This window comes from Euprymna scolopes, chromosome 14 (assembly GCF_053919585.1).
Source record: "Euprymna scolopes isolate OS-2025 chromosome 14, ASM5391958v1, whole genome shotgun sequence".
Lineage (NCBI taxonomy): Eukaryota > Metazoa > Mollusca > Cephalopoda > Sepiida > Sepiolidae > Euprymna > Euprymna scolopes.
This window is the reverse complement of record NC_136495.1, coordinates 48,084,822-48,107,213: the sequence shown is the minus strand read 5'-3', so window position 1 is coordinate 48,107,213 and position 22,392 is coordinate 48,084,822. Positions and strand designations below refer to the sequence as shown.

Here is a 22,392-nt window from a genome sequence, read left to right as displayed (position 1 = left end):
GTTGAAATGCATTCGTCCACAGGTTCCAGCTTCTATCACAGAACAGATGAAATTTCCAGGTGGACCAAAAGACCAACAACCCCTTTGAAAAGGTATGTCGAAATACATGTATGTGTTTATGTTATATCTGACACACACACACACACACACACACACACACACACACACACACACAACACACTTAGACGATTACAGAACATAAATAGTCTGCAACACAATAACTTAGGGCTCAGATAGTGAAGAAGCACTATAGAGACTAGTAACATGTCACACACTATCACACGATGTATATATTAACCACCCCACAATGTAACAATAGGACCTAAGCACAAAAAAATTAGAGGCAACAGATCAAGAGGTCAACAGTGACTGAGTATAAAATGCAATAACAACAGAAGTTAGAATAAAGAAAAGAGGAAGCAACGTCGTATGAAATATACACAACTATGACACGGTCCATTCTTGAGCATGCCATCCAAGCAACAAATCCATATCTTCAAAAAGATATGCACCTGGTGGGAGTTCAACAGTATGTGATCAGGATGTTAAGATTCTTCACACTTCAAAGTCAAAATTTGTCTTACTTGAGAAATGAAGGAGGATAGCATCATCAAGAAGAATATGAATTTACCTCTAGAAGTTTTTCACCTTAATATTGAGTGTGGGGAAAATAGCTTACCATACAAATGTCCTTGTGTCTGTCTGTCCTGTGAGTCACGCGCGTCGAGAAAGAAAGAAAGAGTCCATCATGGAGGCCGTGATGTTTTGTAGTGAACGAAGTCCTGCGAGATCACTAACGCATGCCTTATAAAAACAGGTCACTTGTTGGTGGAAATGAATCGAGAAATCATTTGATGTTTGAGAAGTGGCAAAATCAGTTGGGAGAATTTGTGTGAGCAGTGATTTTTGCCTGTTGATCGACCACAACTTAAACTATTTCCATTAATTATTCTAGTAGAAGAATTTGTTTAGTTGTTTTGTAGAGAAAAATTGTTTTTGTACAGGGTGGAACGATAAAATTGTCACCCTAGAAAAGACAACATAATTTCATTTCCGGTTGATGAAAACCATTTTCTTTTTTTATTGCAGACCATCTACTAGTTGGCCAGTTGTGTACAAATCCCAAGAGCAATTGGAGGCTTTTTTCATGTCTGAAAGTGACACAATGTTCAACGAGCGAGATCGGAGATGCGCCGCTGTACAACTCCTGCTCTCTACTGATCCAACTTATGGCAACAGGACCATTGCCAGCACCCTCAAAATGCAAACCCGGATGGTTCAATGCTTGAGGGCACAGCTCAAAGTTTCTGGCCAGTTATGGTCTTTGGTGTGGTTTCAAGTGAGAGCCACCTCACATATTTAAAGTCGGTTTAAAAACTAACACCAAAGGGTACCTGGATGTGCTGAAAAGTGTGGCGATCCCCTAGTGTAATCAGGTGACTGGTGGCAGACGATGGGTGTGACAGTAGGACTCGGCACCGGCCCACAAGTTCAAAGAGACCCAGGGTTGGCTTTAGAAGGAATGCTTATACTTTGTACCTTTTTCTCATTGATGCTTCCCTTCTCCGACCTGAACCCACTGGACTACTTTGTTTGGTCATACGTTGAGAACATCCCACAACACCAAAGTCAGCCTGATTGCCACCATCCATCGAGTATTTGCCAAATTCCTGCTGGCGCTTATAGAAAAGGCATGCTCCCAGTTCCGAACCCATATTGAGGCAGTGATTGAGGCTGAAAGCAGCTACATTGAATAGATGTCAACGCTGCTACATAATCAAGTTACCTGAATTGATTTTTTTTCAATAAAAGTTTTAAAATAAAATTAGAGTGTTGTTTTCTTTAGTGAGACAAATTTATCATTCTACCCTGTAGAATATGATTGTGTTTTGCAAGAGAAAGAAAGAAAAAAATGTTAGGTGTATTTAAGTTAAGAAGCTGATATCTCCAAACAGCCTAACCTGGTAGTACCAGTTTCATGGTGGTGTGTTTAAGAAACACCAATTATTGTTTGTAACTTACTCGATTGGAATTGAACCAACTGTCCATTCAATTTCTGCATAGTTTTGACCCTTATACAAACGAACAGACTGCGTTACCCAAGGGCTAAATACCTGCCGCACTTCCTGGACACAATTTCCCTAAAGTAAGAAAGCATTAAAAAAAATTCATTTTAAAATTAAAGAAAACATAATTCATATTCAACATTGTTTATTGGTCCTTACAACTAATTACCAACTTTTGACAAACAAATGCGAAAGTCAATCTATAAGATCAAATCTATATAATACCATGTGTAGGAAAATGCCAGAAGGAAACAAAACAATCGAAGAAGAAATAAAACGTAATTTACTATTTTGTTCAGATCGATAAACATCTTTAAAAAAACAAAAAACAAAAACAAAGTTGCTCGATACAATATAAACTGGTAAATTTCATGTTTTTGATTTCCTACTGTGTTTAATTGTTTTTCTTTTCATCTTTTTCATACATCTGTCTTAATATTTCATAATATATTGCGTATTTTATCCTCATAATACCTTTATATATATATATATATATATATATATATATATATATATATATATATATATATATATATATATTACTTGGGAGTCACTACTTATCAAGGCCATAAAGCTACTTGAGGATAAGGGTTAATGAATGTAAAGTTGAAGTGTAGTCATCATTTATGGTGTAAATTGGGTACACTTTGATTCTTTATTGGGAGAGCTCAATAAGAACTTGTTTATATTGGATTTGAAGGCTACCATGTTGTATTCAACTTGGAAGCAGGACACCAGAACAGTGTTCTACAGGCGGGAAATTCTGGAAAAGAAGCTTTGTCCATGGAATCTGTGTTTGGATTTAGGCACAGATAGAAAGTAGGGAAATCATATATATATATATATATATATATATATATATATATATATATATATATATATATATACCCACACGAATGTGTGTGTGTGTGTATAAATTAAAAAAGGGTCTCTAAATGCTTTTCAATCAGATCATGGATGAGATAATCAATAATTTTGTTTTTAATTATACATTTCCCAATGACTCAGGATATCTAATAAACCTTTTTCTGCAGACAAAGGCTTCAGTTGGGTCTTTGAAACAGATTTTAAACACTTCAAATGTGTAGAAAAGTGGGCCTGAAATAAGATTCTAAAAGAATCCTTGAATTCCTGATGAAACATGTTAATTCTTATTTAAAAAAGACTGGTTCACTCAGTATATTCAGCTTAACACTCCTAGGGGACAGCTATTGTGCAGGGAGACACAGAGTGGATGTCTCTACGGGACCATCTGTAGGGTGTTGAATATCGAATGCAGCAGCAGATACCACACAAAAAAAAAAAACAGTTGGAAAGTTGACTGACTGAAAATCCTACAGCTACATACCCGAAAAACAGTTGTTGGGTCTGACATGGTGATATGGGACAGGAGGGAGAAGTAAGCGATCTTGGAAGAAGTTAATATCACCAATGATGCTTAGGCGAAGCTGGGAGGGAGAGATTGTCGAAATGCCATGATCTTGTGTGCAGCATGAGGAGATTGAATGTTTGGAAAGATCTCCATCATTCCAGTAATTGTAGAAGCAACTGGATTCATGAAAAATAATTTAAAAACTATCTGGCAAATATACCCAGTGAATCAAGTGCAAGAGAGAAACAAATATTTGCACTTAAAGGGACAGTTAGAATAAAAAGATCTTTGTTGGAATGCGAGATAGTAGGTGAATGTTTGCCATCTGGTAGCATGCCCCATCCCCAATCTAGAAGTGTAAGCCATGTTTAGTTTCAGAACAGTTTCCGATGGTTCGTTGTTCCACACAAGTTCTGAGAGGTGACTGGTTTGCAGAAGACAGTTCCACAGAGCAAAAGATTCTTACAGTGTCAAGACGGAAAAAACATATGCGAAATTGCTACAGGAAAGGTTTAATATTTATGCAGCAATTCTGGTTTCTGATTCATTGGTAGCAGAACGTGAATTAATTCGATTCGTCAGTTCCTAGCAGCATCGTTTATAAATAGAATCGCCCGACTGTGTGGGATCATACCCCATTATAAGTCAAAAATATTGCAACACCCAACTATATATATCATTATTATTTACTATAATAATTATTAAATACCTACAGACAACATTAGTGTTTCATCTTTTCAGGAATCATCAGTGCAGGGTGTCGTGATTAACGCCCGCCGAGAGATTCAAACCCCAGCAACAGAAGTCATGTCTAGCTTCATTAGCAAGAACCCGAACCATTCGGCTACCGTCTACCACGAGAGATACAGTTGAATTTTAAACATTTATTCTTATTAAATGGTTTTAATGTCAGTCAGAGTGATCTAATCATTATATGACAATCCATACATATGAGCTAACTTGACCGACTTTATTACAACTGAAAGTGCTCAATGATAAGAAACAAGTTTCTTAAAGGGGCTGGCATTATTATTTACTATAATAATTATTAAATACCTAGAGACACTAGTGTTTCATCCTTTCGGGAATCATCAGTGCAAGGTGTCATGATTAACGCCAGTCGAAAGATTCGAACCCCAGCAACAGAAGTCATATATATATATATATACACATACACAGGGCATCACCAAGTTAAAGGAGTCAAAACATTTCCCTAAAAAAACAGACCTAGTATAGAGAATACAAACTTATATTACAAACTGTTCTTTTCATTCTATTTATTTCCCTCCCTACACATACATACATATATTCAGGTAAAAATTCAATTTTTTTTAGACTTTAATTTTTTATTATAAAAAAAAAAAAGAAAAAGTATCTAAGTTCTGTGAAGAAAAAAATTCCCAAACACTTATTTAATAAAATTTGCTTGAATTAAAATATGTACACACACACACATCTCACATAATATATATACACAAGTGTTGAAGTTTTTCCTTTACATGAGTAAAACTTAATTGTATGAAAGTATGCTTATAGCAAACTACACAGAAATGTTTGCGTTTTGCTCAATAAGAGCTCATCAAGCGTAATGAATTAAAAAAATTAAGAGAAAAGAAAATCAGCCATACCTTTATTAAAACACTTTGCAAGTTGCGACCATTACTGATGCTAATTGGGGTGTTGTTCCAAGGACGGAAAATATAATTATTTGAAGCTTGATCAGCAGGACTGCGATTGTGCCCCGGGTATCCAATGTAGTACAGGTAGTCTTGCTTCAGATTTGTGAAAATATTGCTTTGTAGGTTTCCAAATTTTTTCATTGCACCCGTTACACCATCAAAACTTATGGAAACCAGCTAAGAAAGAAAATAGTAACAAATGTAAAAGATTAAAATCTTAATATGAATGGATGAAATGAGCAAGGTCTTCGAGAAAAAAAAATAAAAATGTTGGGCTTTTGTGTCAGAGCTAAAATCCTGTAATATTACAAGTATAACAAATACCTATAGCCAATAAGGATTTCAACCAGATAATCCTGAGACATGATCATTATGGGTTTTTTTTTTCTTAATTTTTCACCCCAACCAAGGCATACTGCCACTTTGATGTGAAAGGCTACTGTTTGGGATAGTGTCTAACAAGGGAATGTGGGAGTTGAGCTTTGTTATTTTGGGTGTCAGAGCTAAAATCCTCAACATTGAAGGGGAGAAATTTTGCTGGTTGTAGAGTTAGTCAGGAGTATGTATGTCAGAGGGCATATGTGCTAAGAGTTCAGAGCACATTTCATTAAAGTACTTGTAAAACATGAACAAGGATGCAACATTGCAACGATGAGACAAGAGCCGATAGTTCGGGACTTATTAAATTGGAAACTATTTTGGACCATGTCTAAGAATGAGACTAGCGGTAGGTGTACCAGCCCAGATATGGTAACAATACTCCATGCATAGATGAAGTGTGACTTTGTAAAGATATAAAATATTCTCTGCTGCAAGTAATTTTCTAGTACGGTAGAGGGAACCCACTTTTTGCAGCAACTTTAACAATGTCCTCAATGTATTTGTTTTAATTCATGTTGCCTGCGAATGTTAGGCCACGGAGTTTGAAAGATGAGCTTCCAGATATAGTGTTATGTCATGGCAATCTGTGATTGAGTTTTTTTTTTTCAGTTGTTAAGGGAAAGAAGCTTAGTTTTAGAACCATTAAATGTTACCATCCACTTACAGGCCCTTACTACTACAGGCTGAAGGTTATTTTTTAGGGTTTCTGCCATTGCTTTAAGTTTGATGTTTGATTCTCCTATAAAAAAAAAAAAAAAAAAAAGAGAGCTACTGGTGCAAATGAAGCATTAATCTTGGGTGCACTGTTGCATAGAGTGCAGTCAAATGCAAAAGACACAAACTGGAAAGTTGTAGGCATGATTTTGGGGAAAAGTAATTTATTTACTTCGTATCCAGAGTAGCAAAAATTTCCTAAAATCTGAGAAAACTGAACAGATCTTATCACAGAGAATGTCATCATATCTAACGATATACGAGTACATGACCCAAATTAAATGCAGCCGATCAATAAAATCATTAAAATCCTTTCTGCTATCCAACCATATTTAATATAAATAAACTTCAGTCTATGCCCGACTTGTTCATCAAGTTTCAGTCATGAATGTCAAACAATCTATAATATAAATCTCACCTGTCTGTTTAAATGTATGTATGTATGTCTGTCTAAAACTTTCAACAGAGGCGACAGATTTTCACAAAATCAGTATCACTTTCAATCTCGACCCTTCGGATGACAAATATCGAAAAATTGGCTAAAAAGATTAATTCCTTTACCCTCAACTGGGCACTTTTCACCGATATTTTCGAAAGTCATCGCTTCTTTTTGATTGATTAGCCTTAAGTTAAACATTCATCACTTCCAGTTTGACGATGGGTGCAACAGCAAGACGTCATGTTTTTTTTTTTTCACATTCTTTTCCTTCTTCGCGGCATGGGTTCGAGTCTGCCTACTTACTGCCACTTTTTTTATGCTCAACACATACCTCCAAACACCCGGGCAACACTGGGCACCCAAGCTAGTTTAATTATATGCTCCAAATGTGCACCTCAACATTGCAAGTATATATATAGATAGGACATGCAAAATGTTTAACGCTCCTCTTTTGGCACTGTCCTGATTTGGGTTGTAATAGCCCTTTTCAGTCCAGTTCTTTATCTTTGAGATACCCACAATAAATAAAAATCTGGAAGGATGGGGGTTAAAGTCCAAGTAGTGTGAAACTCATTCAGGATCACATCTATTGATTTACTCAATAATTCCTTTCACAAACTCCCAGTTGTTAATTATACTGCCGTCTACAACAATAAGGTATTATGCAGTCTTCAATTTTGTGTGCTTGCATGTTTAATATAATGCTTTGTCATTGTGTGTACATTATTGTCTACATTATAAACTTAATGTTGGTGTCTTTTCATGCATGTATAAAATACAAAACAGTTCAACAATAACATTCATATAATGATGACAAGTACAGTATTATAAACATACACAATAAACATATGGTGAATGTGCCAACAAACTACAAACACATGTATCCCCTCAACATAAATACTAGTGTTGGGACGATTAATTGGAATCGGGAAAACTTGGGGGTATTGGAATCGAACTAATTGGTGCCTATTTTCAAAATCTTCCTTTGCTAAAATAATAGTAAAGCTAAAATCTGGAGATCATCCTCCACAAGTGTAATTTTACATTTAGGAAAATATTTGCACATTCAACATGTTTTTTTTTTTAGGAAAATCGGGGAAAATAACAACACCATAGTTAATATTTAGATATAAAAATCAGAATCAGTAATTGTATTGAAATCGGGAATTTAGTACGGAATCGGTAATTGTATCGGAATCAGGAAAAATATTGGAATCATCCCACCACTAGTAAATACCCTCGAAAAATAGCAAGATCCCACCCCCATACAGTAGAGATCCCTAGATGTAAGAAAGCCTTCTACTCCAATAGTTTCTTCCCCAGAACTGCTAGACGTTGGAATTCCTTTCTGAATTCCTGCTTCCAATTGGACTGACATGTATTCAAGTATAATGTGAACAGACATCTTGCTGCTCATCTCCCTACATAGTATCCCTGCAACTTCTGTCCCCAATAGTAGCCCCTTACATCAAAGTGGCACTGTGCCTTGTTTGGGGTGAAAATGAAATTTTAAAAAAAGAGCATAGGCAGGCATAACTTCTGTCAGGTTTCTTCGATGCCACTACTGGCTGTTAGTTTATGCTCATTTTGTTGACGCTGGAACCAAGATCCCTCAGACATTTGATTTGTACGAGAGTAAACACAATCAGGCATAACTTTTGTAACAGTTTTTATTTCTTTTTCAATACACTGTGGTGATCGCGATATAAGGTCAAGTTTCCAGAACCGACTCTCGGATTATCTAGTAGACTGCATGATTCAATATCCATCATGTCTCACTTTCTGACTGACTGACTTTACAAAACTGTAATCTCCAACATCCTGCATTCGAGGTCAATGTTAATGTTGTATTCTCTTAATTAGATCCGATTGTTATCATTTGTTACATTCCATTATCTGTCAAATGTTTAATTTATATCTACTTGAATCCCACACTTAGCTGTGTAAACCGCATATTTATCGAGCTAAACTCGCTAGCTATTGTAGAGCCCCAATCTGTTACAAAGGGAAATCACTCTAAAAACTTGACACAAAGAACAGAACTACTTTTATTTAAAAACAAAAGGGAAACAACATCTATAGATGAGACGATCATTAAAGTGCTCCTGCATATCATTGAACAGTGATAAAATAAAGACTGTTGGGCATTCATGGCTGAACCTTGGTAGACGAGCCAGGCATAGACTGCAGTTTTATTTATGTGATTATATTACAGAACGGATTGTGAATTTTATCAAGGATTACATAGGTGGCAAGTTTCTTTTTTTTGGTGGGGGGGGTGCTATACTTATTTTTCTTGCACAAAAGACAAAAAGAAAAAAGATTGTCTGCTCACCCCATTATTCAATTCAAAAGCTTCTCCTTTTTTAATTAGAATTTCTTTTGAACTTGCTTTGTTGTTTTCATCTAAACACAAAAATAATTTTTAATTAAACAAATGTAAAGCTACATTCTGACAAAGTTCTTAAATAAAAAGAATTAAAATAAAATTAATGACAACATTAATGTTCAGTGCAATAATACTCTTGTATTAGCAATTCAAAAAACACAAACCTCATCAGCGGAATGATCAGACACAAATTTGTTTAACTTCCAACCCTCTTCGCAAATTACAGCCCTTTTTTATAAAACTTTAACTGCTAAAACCGTGACAAATCTGCATAGTTACATGTCTTTGATACACGTTTTTGCAACAACTACATACCAAATGTGGCCAATTATCCTGTGACCTCTCCAAACAGTCACCACAGTTAAGACATGTTTTGTACTTGATCAGCTGTATATAATGAACAAAATGTTATCTTTTAATTTGATAAACACGATATAATTTATGTTCACATCAATTTACAATTTGAAGAGAAGAACGATTTTTATCTTTATTCTACATTCAGGTAATTGTATTGCAGCCGTGTCGGGAGCATCATGTCATATGGCAGTGAGTGATCTGAAATGGAACAGCTACATCAAATCCATTGCCAAGATCGCTGGAAAAATGGTGGGATCCTTCTATTGATCCAGTAGATATCTCATTGCTGATGCAATTTTCTACCTGTATAAGAGCCAGGTATGTCCAAGGATGGAGTATTGTTGCCACATCTAGGCAGGAGCTGCTAGAAAGACCTTATCCTGCCTTGGGTTAGCACCGTTGTCTCGGTTATTCTACATCTAACCCAGAGACTTTTATCCATTCTTTCAACATAGCTATATCAAAGCTTCCCATTCTGTACACATCTCTATACTAACCAGATTTAATCTTACTCTGATCAGATCTGATCCCATCTTTAAGACTAATTACATAGCCATTATATCAGTCTCTCTCTCTCTCTGCAATGGTCGAACAATGCTAAAATAATGGTTTTTGTAGAAGCCTCACTTAATACAAGACATTAATTATGTTACTAATCTAATGAGGACATAATTAAGCAATGAGCTTAAAAGATTGTCTTTCTTCCCTCATTCCTTTTGACCTTTCAGCCTACTGTATGTAGCTTTCTCTGTAGGTACCTGGAAGAATAACATCCAGCCGAGGATACCTGCAGACACAGAAAGAAATATAGCAGTTAAATAAATATAACATAAGGGGCATGGCAACTTTGAGCAAATTATTAAAAATCCCAAACTGGGTATGGCAGTTGAGGATGATTGAGCATCCAAAACAGTTTCATTAACCAGTTTAAATTCAGATCAACAGAAAGTGTCTGACTAGCAAATTTGAAAATGTTAAGTTCAGTATCGAAGCTACAAAAAACTTACTAAAAGAATGAGAGTCATTCCTCTAAACTTATTTTTCTTTTTAGGTGTTTATTTAAGAATGTCTTAAAATTAGCAAATTGCTGAACCTGACTAAGTATTTTTTTATAGATAAATTATAACAAAGTATGTTAGTTTACTGCTAGTAACATGATACAATAGCAAATGAAAATTGGTTACTCAAAATCAAAGTTTGATTTGTCAGCTTAAATGCTATTTAGGTCCAACTCATAAAATTCAGCTGATATAATTTCATCCATTAGATTTTTGCAGAAATCAAGGGAAATAACTCCAGGCATGATTACTTCTCTCCAATGTATAGGAATATTCAGTGAGTAAAAGAAAAAAAAATCTATTTTAAGTTTTTATTTCTGGAATGAATATGTTCAGAAAGAAATTGACACAAATTAAATATTCATGCTAATAACAGATCAAGAATGAAACAAAAAATAGGTTAGTTTGAATCAAATATCAATGTCAAATAGATTACTAGCTGGGTCTGACATTGAAAATCTGGGACATCTTTATAAGACTAGACTTTTTAGCCTGTTAAAAACAGAAAAAAGTTATAATTTAACTTCAATGAGTGTTTTATGCCAAATTGATGGTTGAATATGGGCTAAATTTGTGCTCATTTTTGCATTGCATCCATCCATCATCCAGCATGGCCATAGGCGAGATTGAACTCACTACACAAGTTTGTAGTGGGATTCAAATCTTGTCGGTAGCTGAATACTTGATGTTTCGCCAGGGCTATCATGGGTATTTTTTATCGTGACACCATCACTAGACGGGGTGCCTACCACGGCTTAAGAGAGTCCCATCTACTCCCGAGAGAAGGATAGACCACGCCAGTTTCTCAACCTGGTATTTTACCTCGCAGTACATACAGCACATCACCTTCTCAAATGGTCATCCATCTGATACTGGCCAGGCTCAACATTGCTTAACTAATCCATAAATATACTTAGTTCACTGCACCTTATGTCAAATGCCCATATAAAATTTTAGCCGGATCAGCCCAGTAACTTTGAGAAAAGGTAGAATGAACCGACACAAAAATATTTTAATTTTTATCACTGAACGATTGAAGTGATGTATCTTAATAGTTCCTATTTACTTACATTTAGACACAAGGGCAGCCTTTAAATGTAGGGAAAATCCAACTCCCAAAAAGGGGCACTCTGGAGTGAGACAAAGAAAAAAAATATACTTCAGTCTAAAAGGACCCTTCCCTCAGCAATTGAAGTCAGAACAGATACTACACTTCGTTTAATTCAAGAAATAGATGTGATCTTGAAAAGCACTACCACTCCTCTAGGTAAGAGTGAACCTGAGAGTAATGGTATCTAAGGGGTGAGTTCACATTCCCCAAATGGGGTGTTACTACAAGATGCAGTTTTGAGTCTATTTGGCTCCCCATGAGGACATCATGACACAAGGTTCTTTTTTTTTTTTTTATGTGGTGAAATTCACTCCCTCCTCTCCCAAAATGGGACAGTCTGGATTGGGACAAAAATAACAATTTCTCCCAATCCAATGGACACTCTTTCACTAACAGAGGACAGAAAAAAAATTGAAGTGTGTCATATTAAAACAGATACTATACAACCAAAAGGTATCTTATGTATAGTCGTTTGTATTTTACTTACTTTTGTCCGTTTTTACAAAGAACGTCGCAAAACCAAGAGCAGGAATTTTATATTCAAAAATGAGTTCATAATTTGCAATGGATTCTTCGCGTTCTGGAATTCTCTGGGTAGCAGCATCAATAGAAACAATCTAAAGTGAGAAGGAAAAAAATATTCATGATTATCAAAAGCAGTGATATGAACCAAATTAATTAAAATAAAAAAATTAAGTGGATAAAATCAGAATAAGCTTAGAATTGTTAAAATTCAATCTTTTTTTAAATTAACCCTGTTTTTTTGTTTTTTGTTTTTTTTTGTTTTTTAAGGAGTCACCACTTATCAAGGCCCGGAGGCCATTCAAGGATAAGGGTTACTGAGTGTACAGTAGGACAATATAGTAACCGTTAGTAGTGGAAATTTGGTAACTTTGATTACTTAAGGGGACGGCTCAAGAACTTGTTCATGTTAGACTTGAAGATATTATAGTCAGCTGAAAAGCAGGAAAATGGATAAAAGTTCTACATGCGTGCAGTTCTAAGAAAGAAGCTTTGTTCATGGAATCTACATTTAGGTTTAGGCACAGATAAAGAATGGGGGGGGAAATTATTAATAGTAGTTTCAACTAGAGCAGTGTTTTTATTATGTATAAATTTCAGTCTATGCCTGATTTGTTCACCCTGGGTTTAATAAGCATCAGAGAATTACTTTCAGTTTACATCAGAAATGTTTGGCGACAGAAAGTGTCATTTGAAAAAAAAAAATGTAAATATGATTGATTTTAATTAAAATCAAATCATTTTGTGTAATGGTTTGGTGCTTTCATTTTACAGCAGAGCAACCCTTTTCAAGTGGTTTAATGCCAAATCCGGTCATTTTAATAAGTTTTTATGTCTTCAAATATTTATTCATTGTGTTTAGTTTGTTTTACAGAGAAAAATTGTTTTTGTTTTGGGCTTTGCAGAACATGATTGAGTTTTGCAAAGGAAAAAAGAAAACAATAACTTCCATGTTTAATGCATTTTAGATGAAGAAGCAGGTATTTTCAGAGCTTGATCTGGCAGCATCAGATTCATGTAATGAGTTGGGTAGGACTGTGGATCGGCAACTTAGAATTTAGTTTGTTTAACACTATTTTCATTTATGGATGTTGGCAACTTTCATGTGTTTCCTCTTGTAAAGACTTAAAAGAATCAAATGTCAAAAACAAAAAACTGGTTAAAAAAAAAAAAAAAAAATTCTAAAATCCTATTCATACAAATTTACTTTTTCATGCAATATCTGTTTATATGTAATTCAAAACAGTTTTCTTCATTGTAATTGTTAAGGCCAACCTCTTCCTCCAAAAATCTAGCACAAAGAAACAAATCCTTAGCAACACCAAGATGTTGGGTTAACTAAAAATAGGATCTATCTAGAATTTTGTGGATACATCATTTCAAGTCCAGGTGTCACATCATCCTGGAGTCTGTTCTTTGTTAACCATCTTAACAGCAATTCCTTTTTTAACTGACTTTATCTTACAAACAGTTTCTTTAATTGCCTCAGTCTAAAAAGATCCTTCCCTTTTCAAAAAACAGAATAGATACTATACTCCATTCAGGTATATTATAAAAAGGTAACCTACCATATTAGTAAGCTTTATATTATAATCAATATTAATTTGCATCAAGCCAACATAGTGTAGAAGATTATCCCCCTTCTAAGATAAACACGTCACCTCATCTTGTCCTTTAGAGTTTGTATAGTAAATAAATTTTTTATTAATACTCTAGTCGCTCATTTTTTGTATACACTAATATTTTCAACTGATAAGTATATCGATAATTTTTAGTGTTATTTTATTTTTAACAGTTATATTGAGCACATGTCTCAATTTAAATAAACACGTCCATCTGGGCAGGAGCAGCTAGAAAGGACTTATCCTGCCTTGATAGAGTTCAAAATAGACTTTGTCGCCTCGTAGGAAATGTCCTTTTCTCTTCTCTGCAACCTCTTTCTGACAGAAGAGATTTTGCGAGTTTGTCTCTGCTTTATCGTTATTTTCATGGCAAGTGCTCGACTGAGCTCCAATCTATGGTCCCCCTTGCCAAACTTTCACAAGAAACACCTGTCTATCAGAAAAGACTCAACAATTTCCCCCCACTCTTTATCTGTGCCTAAACCTAAATGTAGATTCCATGAACAAAGCTTCTTTCTTAGAACTGCATGCCTGTGGAATTGTCTTCCATTTTCCTGCTTTCCAGTTGACTACAATATAGTTGTGTTCAAGTCTAACATAAACACGTTTTTGATGAGCTGTTCCATATAAGTTAACAAATTTACCAAATTTCCATTACTAATAATTGCTATATTGTCCAATTTCTACTGTACACTCTTTAACCCTTATCCTCGAGTGGCCTCTTGGCCTTGATAAGTGGTGATGCCTAAAAATAAACAAAACAAAAAAAAAACAAAAAGAAACACCCAATTTTGAAACAAAGAATGAACACAACTCACCTGAATGGGAATTGGTTTCAAGTTTGGTCCATAAACAACAAATTTATTAGACGAAACAGGAAGACGAATGTAATCGGCGACATCCTGGCCGAGAGGGTTATACAAAGTCAAAGTGAACTAAAAAACAAAAAGAAAAAAAAAATAACATTTATATTTTATTCATTTTGTTTGTAATATATTTTTATGTGCTAATTTTAAATATTAACATTTTAATATAGTCCATTAAATAAAATTTTATGAAATTTCCATAACCTGTTCATTTTCACCCGTACAACTTCAAAATAAATTTCTTCTTGTCAGAGCTTATGTTACATTAACAGGGTTATATGAACGTGTATATATGTATACTGTTGCATATGTATATGTACATATACAGTCCAACAGTGTCTTTAAATGTATATACAGTCTTTAAACATCTATGTATAATTTTATATGCATTGTGTAGTGTTCTGAAAATTGATTTTATTGTAAATTGCAGTTTTATTGTTAATTTCATTTCGGCAACATTCATTTTTATTTGGTCAAATGACAGACTGATTTATCTTCTCTTCTTTACAAATTTTTGGCACTTCTGCTCTTATCAATCACAGATCAAGAAAAAGATTGTTTTTTCTAAGTTTTGGTGATATTATTTCAGCATGATATGCTCTTGCATATCATGCTGAAATAATATCACCAAAACTTAGAAAAATGATGGAACATTGCCTAGAATTTTATCAAAAACAATCTTTTTCTTGATCTGTGATTGATAAGAGCAGAAGTGCCAAAAATTTGTAAAGAATACTTGTAAAAAATTTGTAAAGAATACATCAAAATATTTTTACTTGAAATTATTTTTAAGTGTAATATTATATAAGCATAAAATAAGTTAATTTTCACGCATTTTCTATTTGTCACATGAAATACCAAAATTCTGAATTGCTTTCAAAATTGACCCATTCAGTATTTTGACTTCATTTAGTGTCTTTCAGGTTTTAGAATTTTAAGAAAATACACACTGCATATATAACAATAAATTCCTACTTTGGGCAAAATTTGCAGACATAGCTTGAATGAAACTTCTGGTTTTACTATTGGATCACCATTTATAAAAAGAAAGAGCCATTCAAGGATAAGTGTTAGAGATAAAATTATGGGAGTATTAAAATTGACCATTGGTATGAACCAAAATCAATTGTTCTCAAAATTGGACTGTTTGATATTTTGACAGTCTTTTTTTTTTTTTTTTTTTTTTTTTTTTTCTTTGTGTTCGCCAGGTTTTAAATTTTAAGAAAATGTTCTGTATAGATTAAATAATAAAAAAAAAAAAAACTTCTAAAAATTAAAACTCGCTCTGGGTAAACGTGCTTTGAAAGCAGCATAAATCAAATGTTTCAAGTCTGATAATATAAGTTTATGTGAATTGCAAAGAAAATGTGAGAATCACCTGTTTCATAGTTTCAGTTGCTTGGCAATAACTGATATTAAGAAGATTACAAAAAATTTGATCAGGAAATGCAGTTTCTGTTTTGGGTATCATTTTTTTATATGCAGCATTCAAAATTGACTGAAAGAAAAAAGAAAAAGCATTTAGAAATAACAATAAGCTTTATTTACAGAATAAAGCACAACATTTATTTATTTACTTGTATCTGTGCTGGAAAAAAAATGACTGTATTTATGGGGAAAATCCAGCTCTAAAGGAAGAGGCACTTTGGATTGGAAAAAAAAAAAAAAATTCAGTATAAAAATTTCTTCACTAAGCAAGGACAGAAAAGATGAAGTGTAGTATCAAAACAGATACTACACTTTAATCATAGCCAAAAAGATGACTTTCTAGTGCAAGTTTATAACTCTCCCCTCACCATAAAAACAAAATAGTTATAGTGTTCAAACTAGTGATGTAAATAAAATATCATACACCAAAAATCATACAAATGGATCAAATAGTATGATTCAAAATCAAATTTTATGTCTGAATGATAGGTGATCTCTCAGCTATTTTGTAGGATGTGAGCTAATTCGAAATAACTCAAAGTTTCACAAAATTTTAGAACACCATTCTTAACATGAGGGGGTGAGACATTTCAAAATAAATAAAAAAATCCAATTTGCTTAAAAATGATTTTCTTTATAAAAACAAAACTACTATTACATGATTTTTGGTATACAAGATTTTTTTATTTTTGTTATTTTTCAGAGTTATATGCATAAGTGTTGAAATGACATAATATTAAAGATGATTTTGCTTGAAAATATATTGAATTATCTTTTAATATCATACCACTTTGTACATATAGGCAATGAAACTGACAAACATATAGAGATTAAATTTCTTAGGTCATTTTATCAAAATTAATCTCATTTCAAGTTTTAATAAATCTTATAAATTAACACTAATAAAAATTATCTTGGAGACTTGAAAGAAAAAATTGAACCTAAATTAAATGGATTCTGACCAACCAATTATCATTTATTATTCTTGAACTGTATTATTTGCAATAATAACATACTTTGCTACAGCTCATTTGAAAATTTACATGGTCACCCCAGACAACTGATAATATAGAAGCATTTTTTAATTATGACTGAAAATTTGAAATCAGCAAGGGGAATAATTCATTTTTTATTAGAAGAACAGGCTTTTTGTGAAGTTCCACATCAAAAGTGATTAAGGTAGCTAGTATGAATTTTCGCAAGGGTCATACTGAGTGCATGATAATCCAAATCATGCAAACAGAATCGTTGCCAGAGTTCAATGAAAAATAGATGACAAGGCAGAGGCAACAGGTCAAACAATAGATAAAGTCGAATGATGACGAATGAAGTCACGTTTTTGAGCTGAGAGAAACAAAAGGTTTTTAAAATCAGTTTCTTTCTGGAAGCCGAGATATGACCAATCATGTAGAATAATCTAACCTGAATGTTACCTTAAGTCTGTCTACACTCATTAAGGTAGACAAGTAAACAATTAGCAGAGATCACATGAGTCTCTCTCCTAAATAATATTCTTTCTAAATAAAGCCTTGAAAACTAAGATATCTTTGTTTTACTTTCATGAAAAGTGGAAAGTGCATAAAAGATTTGCACATATAAACATCCTGCACACATATGTATAAAGGGTTATAGTCAGCTAACGTATTTCATAACTTCTGATGTAGCGCTACCGAAAGCAGTGACAAGGCAAATCAGTTCCTTCACTTTTATTGTTCTTCAGTATTTTTATGAAGGGATTTAAATATAAGGAAAATATACAAAATTAATAAAAATTTATACAGATAAAAATAACACAATTAGTCTTTATTAAATAGTTCATTACTTAAAAAGATTTTAAGTGTTTTCAATAAGTCTCTCTCAAAAAAAAAAAAAAAAAAAAAAAAAAAACTAATTTTAATAAGACCAAAAAACTTTTCAATGATTATGAAATAAAAGAAGATCTGAAAAACACAAAATAAATAAAAGTCAATTTAAAAAAAGTACATGTGCAGGGAGATATAGATGTGAGAAAAAAGCAAAGAAACCGATTTGCCTTGTCACCGCTTTCAGTCGCACTACGCCAGAAGTTAAGTACGTTAGCTGACTAACCGTATAAAGACTTAATTTTATTTTGTTAATGAAGATATTACAATTATACTGAATACAATTGTTTAAAATAACATTTTTTAAAAAATGTTGAATTAAAGTTATGGTCAAATATGAATTGTCACAAACAAATTGATAAATAAATAAAAAAATACCCAAGTAAATTTAGAAAGAGATAAAATAATTCAAGAAAATCTACTTTACCTGGCAAGCATCTGTGCCAGCACTTAATCGCAAAGCATAATCATAAGCCACCAGCTGCTTTTCAGTGCCACTAAAAAAACCCAAAAAAACAAATACGAGATACAGATGATATATGCAGATACTAATCATAAATATTTGTTTTTAAACTACCAGTAAAACTAAAATCTATAGATTATAATATTAAAATATGCAAATGTACATAAAACAAGAAAAAAAAAAAAACGAAACTGCATAAATTCACTATGTAACCTATAAAACAAAACAGTTTATTTACAATGTTTTGAAAAATGTTTCAAAATTAAAACATTTGTCAAAAAAATACTATCAAACATTCATATTAAAGTGTTTTTGAATTTTTTTTTTTAAATTCAATTATTTTATGCTGTCAGGTTTTTTGTCTGGTCCTCCAGCCAACATAGCGAAATCTTAAAAGAGGTGGACAACAGTGTAAAAAAACTTTAGACATTTTCAAAGGCTTGGTGTTAAGTTGAACTAGGTATCAACGAATTTGTGATTTAAACCTTTTTTCACACTTCTGTGCAAGAACAACCCTTGGTGTCAGTTCTTTGACTTTAATTTTCCATTAATTACTTAGACTTAGAAACTCTTATGAGGCATGAGGCAATAACAGACCAAGTGATCTATCGTTTCAGTCTGAAATTAGATCCCTCTCTCCCCATGTCTGTATACCGATTGTAAAATAAAATTTTATGTAATTTTACAATATTACAAAAGGGATTTAAAGTGGAGATAGAAAGTAATAAAATCAAACAGTAATAAAAATGATTCTTGATTATTAATATTCTTGACAGTTTGGCACTTCTGCAGAATACAAATGGCGGCAGTGTTTTTCGTGCATTCTACTGAACTGTTGCCAGGTGGCGCTTCTCGGTCAAAGAATAGGGGACGATAACTTTTTTTTTTAATTCTTCCATTTAAATTACTTAAAAAAACAAATTTTTTTAAAATTTACTTTATAAAAACCGAATGTTGCTTTAATTCAAAAATAATTTTATTAAAAACTATATTTTCTTATGCAGACTTTTCAATAAATGCTTTACAAAAATGAAAACTAAATTTTGTTACAGTGACACTTTTACTTCAAATCGAACAATGTTTTAGAAACAATCAAATGTTGCTCCAATTCAAAGATTGTTTTATGAAAATTATATTTTCTTACAGAATTTTCAATAAATGTTTTTACAATTATATATTGATACATTTTTATACAATTTTGGTTTTCAAATATTTTTGTGTTCAGAAAAAAAAAAAAAAAAAAAAAACACTTGTTATTTATTTGAAGTGATATTTGACCAAGAAGAAATTGGAGTTATCACCCCCTAACAATGCCACCATCCGCATAATGCAGAAATGCCGACAGTTTAGCTGTTACATTTCTCTTCCACTAACAAAACATGTGAAAGTGAAAATTGGGTAACATTAAAATGCAAGTGTATTTCTAAAACTAGTTTCAAAACATTTTAAATGTTTTATGAATTATGAATCTTATGAATTAATTTATTTTGTAGGGTTGGCTATATTTTAATGTATCTTTGTAGAAATTAAATAGATTATTTTACCATATCAGAAGTATTATTGTTATATTTATAGATTAACACCGTAAACTAAATATCACTTCTCAAAACTAAAAGGAGATTCTACTTTTTTTTTTTTAGATTATAACTAGGGCTATGACAACAGCATATTCTTTTCATTGTTTTAACTCTCAAGTATATATCCGACACAGTTAATCAATTGAGAACCACATCACTATATAAAAGCATATAAGATATCAACGGATACACACTCGAGAGCCAAAACAACGAAAAGATTATGCTGTTGTCCTAGCCCTAATTATTACATGTGAACACCCTGGAGAACTTGTCTGGAAGTAAAACCAAAAATAAAACCAATTATTTAAGAATTTAGAGTAGGGGATCAGTTTCACATTAATGTAAAATGAGCTCCATTTCAGGGACATTCTAGCATTGGGAGCAGTTAACCAAATATTGTTATTTTTCTTTGAGATAAACTGTAAGTCTTTCTGAGTGTTCTTATAGGGGAAGAGTCTACTTCAAGCATTATAGTTTTACAAACTGACCTGAGTGAATGGAAGTTATGAAACTGCATAAGTTCTAGAGAAAAAATTCTCTCTTTTCTGCTAGACACTCAAGTAGAACAGACAAAATGACTATCCCCAAAACCCCTGTGAAGGCGAGGGATAGGTGCATATTAATTCTATAGTGTACTGCCAAAGTTCTCTCTAATGCTTGACATTTATGTGTATATATATATATATATATATATATATATATATATATATATATATATATATATACACTGTATATGTTTTCTGTAATTGTCCACTCTGAACAAAAATCTTCCATTGACTTTTTTTTTTTTACTTTTATTTGTCCTCAGACAAAGCATATTGCCACATAGACTACTTTGATTAGGGGCCAAATTTATAAGGTACACCCCAAGTGAAGATTTATGCAAAAAGATGTTTGTTCACATTACATTTAAATTTTTACAGTTTGTACAGTGAGAGTAGTAAGCATGGACTAAAGACTTGACCAGAAACAGGTTAGTTTGGAAATTAATTTTTATAAGTGATCCAATGCATGCCAGCATGTAGTACGAATGTTAAACTGAATACAAGACAAAATTAAACTTTGTAGAATTTCATAAAATTTATTAAAATGGGATGAAGTATGCATTAGGGACCCTGGAAGCTGAGAGATTCAAAGGGAACACTTAAAGGACACCAGCTGACTGCCACATATTACACATGTGTAATTTGTAAACAAACATACACGACCCGAGTTGTTTTATTGATTTTAAATATTAAGGAAAGATTTTTTTAAAAAGTGGTGGGAAATATTATTTTATGTGGAGTGCATTTTTTCGGGGTGGGGTGGGGTGTCTTTCCTTTTTTAAATAAAACCTTTCAATAAACGAATGTAATTTCTCATTTTAAAATCATTACATTCTCTCTGATTATTCAATTTTGATTTTTTGTTTTTTTTCTTTAGGCATTTAAGAAAAATATTTAAATATATTTTTTAATGTAAGCCGCATTTTTATTTTTTTCTTGGTTTTTATGTATGTTTCGTATCCCTGTTTCTACTCTTTTTTTTTTTGCTTATGCCCCTATTCTGAATTCATAGCAGTGGGCTGCCATCAATGAACTTATTTTTTGTGTCCAAATGGTCATTAAAAATTTATTATTTTTTTAAAGTTTAACTTATTACAAACTGATATAATTTATTGCACAGTAAAAATAAATTAAAAGAAATCATCTTTCTAATTTCGAATTATTTAATCAAGTAAAAATTCCATTTTTTTTTTCTTGATTACTAACATTAAAAAGTTATTCTTACAAATTTGAAGTTTCAACCTTTTTTTTTTCTTTTTTAATCAGCACAAAAGCGTCGATTTTAGCCATTTTAACCCGAAAGGCAACCCGCCGGGGGGGGGGGGCAACCGGAGTGTTCCTGGAAACTTGTATCATGTTGAATGTTTGTGCAAAATTTCAAAAAATTCCACGGCTTAGTTATTGAGAAAAGTGCAGAGAGACGAATGGAGGAGGGTGAATTTACAGATCCACCCACCTTTTGTCAGGGAACCAAAAAATTGTTAATGGCCGTTTTAGTAAGTAAAAAAAGAAAAGTCCATTGATGGCAGCCTACTGCTACAAATTTGGAATAAGGGCACGTGAGCAAAAAAAAAAAAAATTGGAGTAGAAATAGGGACAAGAAAAAAAAAATGCAAGCTAAAAGAAAAAAACGAAATTGAATAATCAGCAAATGAACTTGCTTTAAAACAAGAAATTACTCTATAGACACCATCTCTACGTTCGTTCATTGAAAAGTTTTGCTTAAAAAGGAAAGCCCCCCCCCAAAAAAAAAAGCACCCTACATAAATATATTCCTCAACTTTTCTTCAAATCTTTCCTTAATATTTAAAATCAATGAATAAAACAAACAACTCAGGTTGTGTATGTTCACAAATCACACATACGTTGGCAGTCCACCAGTGTCCATTGAGAAGTATCCCATTTGAATCTCTCAGCTTCCAGGATTCTTATTCCATACTT

At 32.8% G+C, this 22,392-nt stretch overlaps 1 protein-coding gene across 1 annotated transcript in view; it reads right to left on the bottom strand.

Annotated features, from left to right (window-relative positions):
• Positions 1 to 22,392, bottom strand: part of LOC145292982 (lysosomal alpha-mannosidase-like) — an 83,564-nt gene that overhangs the window by 19,441 nt on the left and 41,731 nt on the right. Inside the window, exons 12-18 of the mRNA XM_080139224.1 lie at positions 18,294 to 18,363; positions 15,955 to 16,074; positions 14,529 to 14,645; positions 12,054 to 12,183; positions 8,987 to 9,057; positions 5,067 to 5,294; positions 2,023 to 2,141 (exon numbers count right to left, since the gene is read on the bottom strand). Of these exons, the coding sequence (XP_079995350.1) occupies positions 2,023 to 2,141; positions 5,067 to 5,294; positions 8,987 to 9,057; positions 12,054 to 12,183; positions 14,529 to 14,645; positions 15,955 to 16,074; positions 18,294 to 18,363 (855 nt within the window). The remainder of the gene's footprint in view (positions 1 to 2,022; positions 2,142 to 5,066; positions 5,295 to 8,986; positions 9,058 to 12,053; positions 12,184 to 14,528; positions 14,646 to 15,954; positions 16,075 to 18,293; positions 18,364 to 22,392) is intronic.